Below are 14,287 nucleotides of genomic sequence, written 5' to 3'. Positions count from 1 at the left end.
TAATTGCCACATAATATGCCATCAGATTATAGCCACATCGGACTGATGGAAAAGCAGTGGTTTAAAAGTGAAAGTTTCAGCTTCTCAGTCGACTGTTCTGTATGACAATCAACATCCCATTGACTGTTGCTCCACAGTCCCCATGGAATTGCTGTTTGATTATTGTATATGTTTGTATGTCACTGAAAAGATAGTATGAGTTGGGACAAAATTAAATTACTTCTATCGCTCTAACATATATGCTTTCAGTATCTATCTAAATTCACAAGTCTATAATTTCATTTGTTTGCCAAAGTGAAGTATAATTTCCAACTTAAGAATTGAGACCTTGTTTTCACTCAAGTTGCAAACATTACCATCTGTCACTCATTTAACTCAATTTTCTGTGAACATCTACAATTTGCATGTCATTGACCTACTCAAGGGGAATTAGCAAGCAGGAATTAGTTTTACTATTTGTTAGCTGGAAAAAGAAAGCACAGAGGAGGGAAGTAAAGAGGGAGGGAAAAAAGAAATTCTGTTTAAATTCAAAGACCACTATTCCAGCCTCATTTTCTTACATTTCTCGAAAGCGTTCTACACTTTGCTTACTCTCTCCTAACTATGCTTTTTGCTAAATATTTTTTAAACATTTCTTCTCCTTCTATCTTCAATTTTTGTTGTTTCTTTTTCCACCCTTGCCCAAGCCCTGTTATTATCTTCTCAGATGTACTTCTTGGTCAACCTTAGGTGGATTCATCTTCCCATATCATCTCTACTCAGTTGGACCCTCAGTCCCTCTGGACACTCAAACTTTACCCTTTGCTTTTTAGGTTCATATTTTTTTCCAGCACTTTTATGTCTTTTTTCACCCTGATGTACCTGCAGCTTAATATAAGGGATATGGAAACTTCTCCCTTGTGATTAGCTTACCAGAATTGTTGACAGTGCTCACTCCTTCTACCACCAAACATTAATGCATTCATTAACAATTGTCTACATTTTGTCCCATGTGGTCAAATACTGTTTAATTGCTAAATATGTAGACTCCAGTATTCTTGCTAGTATATTAAACAATACTGTCAATCTGCTACAGAGTTTTGGTAATTTTTTATGCCCACAATTTTCATCTGACTCTTCATTAAAGTTGTTCACTATTCTTTTATTGACAGAATTAACATCTGACATTTTGTCTTTCAGTTTCTTCCAAACAGTCATTCCCACTAGAGGGTTTTCACAGACTAGGTGATAGGTTACCATCCCATTCTCGGCCTTCATTTTAGACAAGCACTTTCTTTTGTTCTACCTTTACTTTCCTGCGCAAACGTCTGTGTTATGAAAAATGAATTAAACCACACCCTCCACACTATACACCATTAGCTGGTTTCTTCCAAATTATCAGAAGGTCCAAGTTATTTTAAGAAAGTTTCCTGATGAATAACCCATTTCCCTACTTCTTCATCACTATCTATGGCTGCAGCTTCATCACAGTAGAGTCTTATAAATGTTTTCTGTCTTCTGTTTATGTTAAACCTATATTATGTTATCACAATCATCTTCCTCAGTCATCTGCTATTTGAGGCAGCCACTATTTCACAGTAAGGGTCAATCTTGGAGAATCTAAAGTAAAAATGTACAGTTAGTCCATTACTGGATATTTAAGTTTCTTTGGGGGCAATTCATAGGCTTAAACATTTCTTAAAATACGGTATTTTATAGTATTGGGACTAATGAAGAAATTTACAGTAAGATTGTAGACAGCTTTGGAACTACACAACAAGACCAACTTGCAATAAACACCAAATGTTTTTCATTAACTATCTGGGACAGACAAGTTATGAAAGATTCAAATTAACAAATGAAATCTTATTAGACTTGCGCTAAAGTCTAATTTTTGAAGAAATTGATTCCAAAGCGTAACAGGGAAAATGACCATTGCATTGCATCTGAATGCAGAAATCACACTTGGGGGCACTGTAAAATTCATACTTGCAAAAGCTCTGTTTTAACTACTTGGAGTTCAATATCATTTACATTTCTGTTATTTTAGGTTAAAGCTGATTTTAAAGAAGTAAAAACTCACATAAGTCATAGAATCAACACTTTGGTTAACTAGTCTTCCACTGGTTGGTGTATGATCAGAGACTATGAGCAAATTTTAATTTTAGTCAAAGCAAAACACCACTGGGACAAGAAATTTTCAGCCTCCGAAATCACATACCTTAAAGCAAATATCAATTTTGAATTATCAACTATTCTCACACTCCTTGCCATTTTCATGGCTTTGTTTAATAATAGCAGATAGCCCTTTATAGACTATTTTCCCACATATTACTGTATAGAACCTTTCAGCAAAACTGTGAATTAGGGCAGATAGTCTCAAGTGTCCCTTTTGACAGAAGAATAAATGAGATCTTGAGAAGTTAAATGGCCTGCCAAAGGTAACACAACTATATATGTATGTACTTGTCATTAGTGCATTCAAATTGTGTAAAAAATGTGAGGAATATTTTTTGTCACAAAAACGAAAAACATTTCCATATGATATCTATGTATGGGAAAGCTATGCATGGGTAGGCCTGCTGCGAGAGAGAAAGAGAGCCAAAATTTGAATACAGTAAAAACAAATACTCCTTTTTGCAATTAATCTCAATAGGAACATTATATTTTAGGAAATTTCTACTGTTCCTTAAAGAGTTTCATATTTTGGTGGTTTAGGATCCTGTCCACATTTGTTTCCTCTGTCATGTCTCTCTTAATACAAAAATTGATCAGGTTGGGACTTCAGCATATATATGCTTATACATAGAAGAAATGTCCATATTTTGTAATATGGTAATGTGTATATAGTACTATATTCAATATTTTTATAACATAAAAAAACTTGATAGAAAATAGCTCTGAGCATTTTTTAACACACGAGTATAAAATCACCAAGAAGTTTTTCTAATGTATATCAACAACTTGATGAGAGTTGGCTCTGTCACAATGTCTGCTTTTTTCTTGTGTGGTGATAACTCTGTCGTCTTCCTGAACAGATATTGATGAATGTGAAAATACAGATGCCTGCCAGCATGAGTGTAAGAATACCTTTGGAAGTTATCAATGCATCTGCCCACCTGGCTATCAACTCACACTCAATGGAAAGACATGCCAAGGTGAGAAAACATTGGGATGTTTATTGTTGCAACTTGACTAAAAACCAACAGAGAGTGTGAGAAGTTTTTTTTTTTTTTTTGAATAATCATTCTCCTAGTGGCTTCCCCTTCTTGCCCATTCCCATGGGTCAGAATTATGTTCAAACATTGCTTTTGCAAGCAGGAGAAGCAATGGGAGAGGAAGTAAGCAAAGAAAATAGTTGAGAAACATTTTTTGGAACGGTCTTACTAGAAGGAGCAAAAATGCCTAAGCCAGTTCATATTATATATTTGTTAAGCCTTAATGGGAATAGATCTCTTCAAACTTTTTTTTTTTTTACAATTCCACTAAAATGGAAGTGAAAAATGAGAAGGTTACTCAGTAAATTTACTTCAGTGTTAGACATTATTTTATATGTGGTCCCTCTTATTAAACTTATTTTTAGAGTGATCAGTTTGGTAGTCAATTAAATGATTCATTCATTCATTGAGTCTACATTGATGTGGAACAATTATGTGCTAGCATTGCAAGATTTAAACAGATAAATAAGATAGAGTCTTCCCTTTAAGAGTTTACAGGCTAGTAGAGACAGACATGTAAATAAATCAAAATATAGCTTATTGGTTCTATAACAGTTTTAGGCAAGTGTAGCAATGACAAAAAAAAATCAATCTCAGTAGTTCCCTTTTTACACAAAAATGTGAAAGGAGCATTGTAATTTGGTAAGGTTGATTATATTGCAACATGTACTTACATTAAGGAGAAATAAGAACTTGTATAGCTCCTAAAAATCTTCTAAGAAACCCTTGAATTTTGTAGACAAAATCTAGGAGTATTATGTAGGTCTTAATAAGCTTTTGAATTGTATTAATTTGTGTCATGGAAAATTATATCCTTTTGTAAAGTATAGCAAATAAATGCTCCGAAAGAGTGCTTTATCAGCAGCAATCAAATTTCGATTGAATTTTTTTCTCTTTATGGGATTCACAAAAGACTTGCTGGGATGCAGCTCATGGAAAATGAGTTCCAGGAGGCAAAACCAGTATGGGCAATGGCTTAACCCTAGTTACCATGAGCACTGCCACCTTACCCCACACCACCCTACCCCACCCATTCACTCATTCACACTCCCTGAGAGCCCCAACTGGGTCATGTGGGCTGGAGATGAAACATCAAGTTGAGCAATAACTTTTGCTTTGGGCCTTCAGTCACCAAACATTTTTAAGAACCTACCCCATGCAGAGAATTTTACTCAGATTTGAAGTACTGGAATAATTTATTTAATCATATTGTTATCTTTTTCCAAAGCAACTGTTATTTCATTTTAATCAGCAGTATAAATATGTCAAGGGCAATAATTTGCACCCATTCTAATGGACACCCATTAGATAATTTGTACCCATTCTGAAACTAATTCTCAGAGTGATTATGTGAGCCTTGATGTCCTAGAATAATCAAGAGCAGAGGTAGGACTTGACCTCAGATCTATATGTCTAGAATAGTCCTTTGTCTCCTGGGATGCTGTGAGCACCAGGAGCATTGCACTGAGGCAGCAGGATGGGGTGAGAGCACTTTATCCAGATGTGATCACTTTTCCCAGTTCTTCAACCCAAGAGTCTTCCTGAAGAAGTGGCGATGCCCATGCTAAAACCACACCCCCTCGGGGTACTCCAGGCACCAAGGAAGGCAACAGGGCAGATACCGAAGCATTTGGAATAACCACTGAAACGCAAAACCCCTTAGCCAGATTTTAAAGGGTTATATTTTATTCTCATTAAAGAATTTTTCTCCCTTTCTAAATTGTGCCCATTTTTTTAATTGCCTTTGTCCCTTACTTAGTTCAAAACATTCTTCAGCTTTCAGTTGTGCTACAGAGAGTGGAAAATAACGTGGACAAATCAGAAACAGGTGTCACTTGAAATGTTTGCAATTTAAATGGGTTACATATTTTTGTGGTTTTAAAAAGACTTGAGAGAAAACAATTATGCCTTTTTCTTTGCCCTAAAGAATAACTTGCATTCTTTTTATAGTTTTAGAAAGTGTTTGAGGCATTTATAAGGAACCAAAGACTGCTTTTTATTTGCATATGGTTTTTTAAAAGATTTAGAAATTACTGATACAAATGTCAATAATAAAAGGGAAATTAAAGTGAATTTGACATTGAACAAGGACGGAAACTCTAGTCAAAAGTGAAAGTCACCAGACTGCAAAATGAAAAAAAGCATGACCAATCAAGAATTGCCTAAGATGCAGAGAGGAGAAACTAAAGGATCCTTATGCTAATTTTATGCACCACTAATCTACTTCTAAAAATTTGGAAACATATGAGCACTGCATTTAAAATGAGTGCTCTTATTCATCCGTGTTTTAAAAATGCAATGTATGTTTATCAAGAATCTAAATTACTTATATTTTCTATAAGACAGACGTTTCAAGTATATTTATCCTAAATTATTTTTTTTAGTATTCAGAAGCACTTGGTTAAATACATTCATATGTTCTAAAGCTGTTAATATAAAAATTTTCAGCTCATTTTGGGATTCTTGTAGCAGTATGTTACAAAATACTTTCATTTCAATCGTGATTTTCTTATATTTAATAGAAACCAGACATCACATCATCCATGAACAGAAGACAACACAATTTCTATTTATTTTTCTGTCTTTTTTTTAAGAATAGTGAGTAGAGTAAATGAGTAGAGTGAGTGAATTTCTAGAGAGAGTGCTTCACCCTAAGGAGAGGGTAATAGACCAGAGACAGAAGAGGTCCACCTGCCCAGCACCTCAGTACTTAGGAAAGCTTTTTAATAGAAAGTGTATATTTCTATATTAGATTCTGATATTTCTTTATAGATTCATATTTACCCAATGAAAATATATCATAAGGTAACTGCTAAATAACAACTAATTATGCACACTGATGTTCATCCAGCTTCTAGTCTCCACACCACCACTATCATGGTCCCCTGCAGCCCACTGGCTTCATGTTTCTGCAAGAGTTCATGATGAAAATGAGATAAAATTCATGTGGACGATGAATATGAAGAGAACATTTTTTAATGAGAGAAGGAAGATAAGGCTAATTGAATTTCACATTTTTCTAGAAGGCTTTTCACATCACTGAGACAATCTCATTTTGTCAGGGAGATTAAGCCCTCCTGACTGATAAAATCATAATTAGAAATTGTTTCACAGAGCCAGTAGGCAAGACTTAACTGAAATAAAAAGTTGTTTCACATTGTGTTTCATTCCTGTAGGAAAACTAATCCTAGTATATTACTAGTAATAGCATACTACATCATTGTCAGCACATATAACTAAAAAGTTATTTACTCCATATCATTCTAACCCAGTATCTTTTTACTTTGTGCAGACTTATTGTTTTCAGTAAATAATTACATTGTCTGTGTTTTCCTTAGAAAACAACATATTTGGAGCCAAATCTAAAATGCTTATTTTTGTATCAAGTCCCAATATAAATACCATTATCCAACTACCAGGTTATGTACTACTGTACAGTGACGTCATAGTAACACATGCCCATTGTTCTTAGCACAGCTTCCATGATAGAAGTGCATTTGACCTTCAGGACCCACCTCTGGAGAACCAATTCAGTCCATTTAATTGTCACTTTTCCCTCTTTTATATCAGGACCAATGCTATATGCAGCCAATTGACTTAGACTTTGAAAACCTTATACTTTACTCATACTTTTAAAAATTAACCACTAAAGTTTCTTATAAGTTTAAATAGTTGTAAAGGATGTGAATTCTGGCACTGTTATACAGATTGTTATCTTAATGTGCATAAGCTTTAAATATATTTTCATCAACACTTCAGAGCTGCAGGTTTAACTCCCTCGGTTAATGAAAGGTGGCCACTATATATGAAAGTCTGTATTCTTGTCAAATTAATCAGATCTACTGTCAGAAAAAGTCGAAGGTGATTTTTCTGTTCAAACAAAAATGTTAGTAAGTGTCCCCATGACAGCCAACTCACTTCCGAAATCTAATTTAAAATAGCAAGCTAATGGGAGGCTGAGGCAGGTGGATCACCTAAGGTCAGGGGTTCGAGACCAGCCTGGCCAACATGGTGAAATCCCATCTCTACTAAAAATACAAAAGTTAGCCAGGCATGGTGATGCATGCCTGTAGTCCCAGCTACTCAGGAAGCTGAGGCAGGAGAATCACTTGAGCCCAGGAGGCAGAGCTTGCAGTGAACCGAGACAGCACCACTACACTCCAGCCTGGGCAACAGAGTGAGACTCCATCTCAAAAAATAAAATAAAATAGCGAGCTAAGACCATTGGTTTGTAGCCATGATAAAATAAGGCCTGCCACCATCAGTCTTTATTACCAATATGCTTACTCTGTTTATCCTCTGAGATTAGTTGAAACCTGTCTTTGTAAATCAGAAGAAGGGTGGAAACAGGGAGAAGGGAATAGAGACCTCCAGGCCATGAGATGTTCTCAGGCAAACTGAGCGGAGAATTATGGAAAATGAGAATATGGGAATCGATTCCCTGAAATATTCGCCTGCATTCATACTGCTAGAAAACATTCGTGCATCACCAAGGGAATGAGGATGCCCCAGTATGAAAACCACTGCTCTAAAATACCATTCTTACCTTTGGGCTCTTTAAATTCCTTAAAAATTGTGTTGTATTCCATAGACCCTCTTTCCAGAAAATCCATCCATCAATCAATCTCACATTCTCTATCTCTCTGTCTCACACACACACACACACACACGCAAACATTTTCATTTACAGATCCCCGATCCTCAAAAATAAACCCCAAATTAAGAATCATGGCTCAAAAACACTCATTTTCATGAAGCACTTAAAGTATGTTTCTACTTAACAACTTAGTGTAGAAAACAACAAAATAAAGAGTATTTCATTTGCATATTTTCCCCATACCATTACCCTAAGGAGAGCATCCCACTAGCATAACAACAGAGGATAGACTCAACACAGTCCAGATCCAGGTAAACTGTTCCATTTCATCAGCTTACTTTGTGGTGCCTGGGCCACGTATTTGATCCTGTTTTGTTTGTCTCTCTCCTCAAGATCTGACTAGCCTGTACCATCTCTCCTGAATTTATAACTTGACTCCTTTCATATCTCAGACCCTATTTTCCACTCAACAATTTGACATTATAAAATAAAACAGTAGGCAAGGATTACTCACATTTTAAGAAGATTCTTCACTTTGCAAAAAATATTCACAACTGTCCTTTAAATTTTTGGCTTGTTCATAGTGCATTTAAAACATTACTTGCTTTATAAAACTCAAATGCACGGTATTGCCCAAATATAAAAGACACCAGAGAGCTCTTAATATCTCCCCATCTACTTTTATAGCTCTCATTTTTTGATGTCCTTTCACATAAAGAAATAGGTGCTCGAGGCAATCTGGGAAAAAACCCCCCCAGGTGTCATGATCCCTATTTTGTGGTTGAAGAAGCTTAGACAGGACTAAGTTCATTCATGGGAGGAGAAGGCTAGCCCTCCACCTTCCAGTCACACATCCACAGTGCCTGCTCTGATGGCCTCTCTCACCCTCATTGCTGATGCTGCATGTTCCCTGTACTGTCCCTAGATATCGATGAGTGTCTGGAGCAGAATGTACACTGTGGGCCCAATCGCATGTGCTTCAACATGAGAGGAAGTTACCAGTGCATCGATACACCCTGTCCGCCCAACTACCAACGGGATCCTGTTTCAGGGTATGTCTTGCCTTCTCATCCCAGACATGCTTTCGAAAATCCTTCCTCCCACTCCTTGACCAACATAAACTGTCTCTTGTCATGTGTAACTCACAGGAAGTCACTAACTCCAGGAAGATGTGTGGTGACAGTAAGTATTCTCTTCAACGAGTGGCCAAGAAATGAGCTCATCCTGCAGCAGCCACTGCCACCCAAGCTCACTCTTGGCTGCCAGTGTTGCCTGAAGCAGTCTTCCCAGCATATAACATGTAACATGGTGGGTTCTGCCTCAGCAGCAAGTTTTTCGTTTCTGTTGTGTTGCCTCAGGGTGGTAAGGGCTCTGCAGACTTAGAGCCCACCATGAGGCACCTTTTCTGTTGTTTCACTGACTCACCACTCCTTGAGAATGGAGATGAGCGAAGATGAGTCAGTCGTCTGCCCATTCATACATCATCTTGCTTATATTTCCTTCTGTCTGAAACAGGCTTTTCTGCGTTCTGAATAAACTACCATTCTATTTTCTCTCTTTCCTTCCAGAAATGTTGTACTCTGTCCAGGTACCAAGTTAACAGGGTGATTGAAAACAAGTGATAATGTTCCTCTTGGATAGGTCCAGCTAATAGGAAGGTGTTTCTGAAACCAAATACTGGCTGGAGCTCACTTTGTTTTCCTCTTGGTAATGCTTACCAAGTTACTGCAGCATAGTCAAGTGTGGACTGCCCAGAAGCCACCAAAAACCTATTTGCGATTGGTCTGATGAGATGTGGAATAGGAAGGAGAAAATTGAAAATACAGACTTAACAAAGCCTCTAAAAATACTATGACTGCAGAATCCTATCTTCATAAAACGGTCCTCTGTGCATTTTTCCCCCTCGATTACCATCGGTTTCTGGCAAACAATTTAAAAGTCATCAGACTCAAAAAGCAGTCAACATGCGCTCTGGTAAAAGAAAATAAAGCTTTTTAATCTACAATAATGTGAACGACAATTACAAAAGAAGTGCCCCTTCCCCACCGGAAATCCTAATTGACCTTTTATTATTTTTAGAAAAATAAAATATCAATATATTTTGTTTCACCTTTCAAACAGTGTTAGGATATTATATAATTAAAAAGTAGTTTGTATTCCTCTTTAAGAAGTACATGTTTCCAATATATATGCAGATGCTTTTATTTCCAAAACTGACTTTTCATTTTAAAGAAAATACTCTTGTGGCATTCATACTTACTTCAATGGCTCAGACACTTCTGCTTTTAATGGAGCTGCAAGATAGATATTTGACTTCACACCAGCATCTTCTCCTAGTCATCTGGTGTCTGGTTTGAGTTAGTGACACAGAACATGACTGAGTCTTACCGCTTTTTACAACCAGGCTGCCTCCTGCATGCAGTGCCTGAAAGTTGTCATGGATCACGATCATCTGCATCATGCCACCTCCTGCTTCCAGATAACTATGTATTTCATATGTTTGTTGTTCTTAGGTTCTGCCTCAAGAACTGTCCACCCAATGATTTGGAATGTGCCTTGAGTCCATATGCTTTGGAATACAAACTCGTCTCCCTCCCATTTGGAATAGCCACCAATCAAGATTTAATCCGGCTTGTCGCCTACACGCAGGATGGAGTGATGCATCCCAGGACAACTTTCCTCATGATAGATGAGGAACAGACTGTTCCTTTTGCTTTGAGGGATGAAAACCTGAAAGGAGTGGTGTATACAACACGACCACTACGAGAAGCAGAGACCTACCGCATGAGGGTCCGAGCCTCATCCTACAGTGCCAACGGGACCATTGAATATCAGACCACATTCATAGTTTATATAGCTGTGTCTGCCTATCCATACTAAGGAACTCTCCAAAGCCTATTCCACATATTTAAACCGCATTAATCATGACAATCAAGCCCCCTTCCAGATTACTGTCTCTTGAACAGTTGCAATCTTGGCAACTTGAAAATGGTGCTACACTCTGTTTTGTGTGCCTTCCTTGGTACTTCTGAGGTGTTTTCATGATCCCACCATGGTCATATCTTGAAGTATGGTCTAGAAAAGTCCCTTATTATTTTATTTATTACACTGGAGCAGTTATTTCCCAAAGATTACTCTGAACATCTAACAGAACCTATCAGTGATGGTTTATAGTAGTGTAGTACCTAGGATCATTTTCCTGAAAGCCAAACCAAACAACAAAAAACAAAAACAACTGATTCAGAGTCAAATAGAGTTTTTGAGCATTTGACTATTTTTAGAATCATAAAATTAGTTACTAAGTATTTTGATCAAAGCTTATAAAATAACTTCTGGCAATTTTTGTAAGTATTGATACAATATAATAGGATTTACCTATTTTCATTTTAAGGAGAAAAACACCACTCATTTTTAAAAATATAGTACAGTTACTAGAAGTCTTGTTTGATCCCAAATGGTGCTTATCTTGACTGAACATTCAGAACAAGGATATTATTTTCAGTGATTTTGTGCTGAACCACTTATGAAAATAATTTTTTAAAAAAATCGCTTTGCCCTCACAACAGTTGTTCAGGGCATGGAACTTTAACATTTTAATATAAACTTTCATCCAGTTAGCTTCATAACTTTTACATTCCAGAATTTTTTATTTTCCTGTCAATGAAAACAATTTTTAAAGATACCAGTGGGACAGGTTTGTTTCTTAAAAATCTCATATGTTCAAATTAACATAAATGTTAAACGTCAATACACTGTACATGGTGGTAATAGACTAAGCAATTGCCAAGATGTATTCTATTTTTATGAAGTGTATATATATATTACCTTAGTGTGCATTTTCTATGTAATATCTTGATGGACTCTTTTATAAAATTATTTTATAAAAAAACAATATTACACTAAAATCAGCCTCAATAAATTTTCACATTTTTTCATAACCTTTTGAAGAACCTAGAATTTGTTTCCTTACAGCTAAAACAGGGATTAAATTTAAAGTCATACACATAAACAGACACACAATCATGAGATCCCTTGAGATAGAGGTAGCATTACATTTTACCACATTTTATAGGCCAGGATCCTAGGACAGACATAACTTAAGTAACTTTCTTAAGACAGCTAGTGAGTGACATGTCCTACCTTACCTGTCATGACTCCCACTACATAAGTTTTTTCATCTACCTAAACAGTGTTTTCTATATCTTATCTCAAGTGAATTCATCTCCTGTGATATTAAACTAGTGAAGGCCTAATCGTGAGCTATGATTGAAGGATTTTTAACCTAGAATCACATTATTCAAAGAAACCTGGAAAAAATATCCACTCCACAGTCCAGCTGTCAGCCAGGTGATTGACTAAATCAGTGTTTACCAAAGAATGTTCTACAGAATACTAGTCTAGTAAAGGTGTTTTTAGTCACAAGTGTTCTATGATCAAACAAGTTTGAAAAATACTACATAACATGTCCTCCTATTAAAGATTTTCTGTCAACACTAACAATTAAAGAAACTTAGAAGTTCAGCAGTGAACAGGTTGAGTTTATTCAAGCCAACATTTTCTGACAGATTTAATACCAAACCTTTTTTTCCCTCATACATTATCTCACTGAACACTTGGGGAAATGCTGATGCAATACAGTCAAGACATCTACTTCATGCCTAAATCCTTAGAAAGGACATTTTTATAACTAAATACTTTGGTAAACAACTCCAACACCTGACCCTGACCATTGAGCTTCTTTCTAAAATTAAACCACATTAGTTTTGCTCATTTCCTCTGTCCAATATTCTACAAGCATAGAAACTGACAGGACAGTGACCAGACATGAGCTACTGCATAGTCATTAGTAGGAACAGACTTCTGGTTACTACAGTATTTGATTTGGAAATTCCTATTTGGGGAGCCAGAAGATCCAGTCAGAACTTTGACTTTAACCAAGTACTTTTGACAACATTTCCTTGAAAATTCTCAAGCATGCCAGTGGTTGAGCAAAGGTAGGCAATGAAATCAATCACCAACCCTGAAAGTTCCCTCAGGATACACAACAGAGTGAGGAAGCCCTCCTTCATGACATCTAGCAGAGCTGCGAGGAACAAGCCTCCATCTTGTATATTGCGATGACAGTCCTCTGAGCTTGCACATTCCACAGATACCCTAGATAGGATGACTAGCAGAAAGGGGAAGGTCTCCAAAGGAAGGAAACTAAGAGAGCAAACTAGAGTTTCAATAGGTAATCTTTGACTCGCACACATTCAATGCAGATGAAGTCTACCTACAGTATAATTACTTAACCTGATATTAACCTAAACAGAAGTGTGATCTCCACCAACAGTCAACAAACTTTTTCTATAAAGATACAGACAGCAAATATTTTAGGCCCTCTAGGCCATGCGGTCTCTGTTGCTACTACTCAAGTCTGCTGTTTAGCATGAGAGCAGCCATGGACAGCACATAAACATGTGCTCCAGTAACGCTTGATTTACAAAACCTGGCTGGATTTAGCCTGCAAGGTCATAGTTTACCTCTGATCTACAAACTGGGTATACATCTTTTTGACATTCACAACAGCCCAATCTGAGCTCCAAGCACACATGACAGTCAAGGCTCTGACCAGTTTCGTAGCAGGCTGCTGGCCTCAGCATGTGCAAGCCTTCCACATCTCTAAAACTTGTTCTCATTCTTTACATTAACCCAGCGGCAGACTTAGCTGTTAGGCTGCAGTCATATTCAAGCCCCACTCTCCCTTCATAAACACACACGTGCACACAGCAGCATGCTTTGTAGGGTAGGATAACAGCACACTTACCGGAACTTATTTCACATTTCAGTTCATCTGGGTGAGCCAGGTAGGCCAAAGATTGACACTCCCAAGATACAGACCCATTTGTCCAGCTGGCTACCTGACATTTTCACTTGGCTCCCTAACTAGTAACTCAGACTTACACATCCAGCATATGGTTGATCCAAACCGCAACCACATATCTCCTGCTCTCTAGCAACTGTCTAGTTGCAGTGGTCATGTGACTCCAGTCTGTCCAATAAGATGTAAGCAGAAATCACTTGGTGTCGCTTCTGGGAAATTGCTTTAAAAGGGGTAGTCTTTATGGCATGCCAGTTTGGCCTGCATTTTTCAATCTTTCCATGCTCAGAATGCGGACAGAGATTTGCCAAGCATCTTGCAACAATGAGGCAACCACCCTGAGGATGAGAAGGAAGGAAGGAAGAAAGGGAGGAAGGGAGAAAGGGAGGAAGGGAGGAAGGGAGGAAGGGAGGGAGGAGGAGGGGAAGCGTAAGGGAGGGCGAAGGGAGGGAGGAGGGGGGCTGAAACCTTTTATATATATGACTTTGTTGAACCATTCTTCAGCATTGAAATAACTACCCCAGGACTTGCAATCGTTTGAGTCTTAAAAACTCCTTACTTATTTAAACAATTATTTGTTGGACTGTCTCTATTTACAGCTGAATACCTGAATGCCTACTGAATGATCCTTCA

The 14,287-nt window shown here is 37.3% G+C and overlaps 1 protein-coding gene across 8 annotated transcripts in view; it reads left to right on the top strand.

Moving 5' to 3' along the window:
* HMCN1 (hemicentin 1) overlaps positions 1 to 11,732 on the top strand; it is a 508,510-nt gene extending 496,778 nt beyond the window's left edge. For all 8 annotated transcript variants that reach the window (XM_050765519.1, XM_050765493.1, XM_050765511.1 and 5 more), the window contains 3 exons: positions 3,018 to 3,137; positions 8,720 to 8,846; positions 10,308 to 11,732. In XM_050765519.1, coding sequence (XP_050621476.1) covers positions 3,018 to 3,137; positions 8,720 to 8,846; positions 10,308 to 10,674 — 614 coding nt within the window. In that variant the 3' untranslated portion in view covers positions 10,675 to 11,732. The remainder of the gene's footprint in view (positions 1 to 3,017; positions 3,138 to 8,719; positions 8,847 to 10,307) is intronic.
* Positions 11,733 to 14,287: the final 2,555 nt, after the last annotated feature.

Source organism: Macaca thibetana, chromosome 1 (genome assembly GCF_024542745.1).
Source record: "Macaca thibetana thibetana isolate TM-01 chromosome 1, ASM2454274v1, whole genome shotgun sequence".
Lineage (NCBI taxonomy): Eukaryota > Metazoa > Chordata > Mammalia > Primates > Cercopithecidae > Macaca > Macaca thibetana.
Note: the sequence above shows the minus strand (reverse complement) of the source record. Positions and strands in the feature narration are given on the sequence as shown.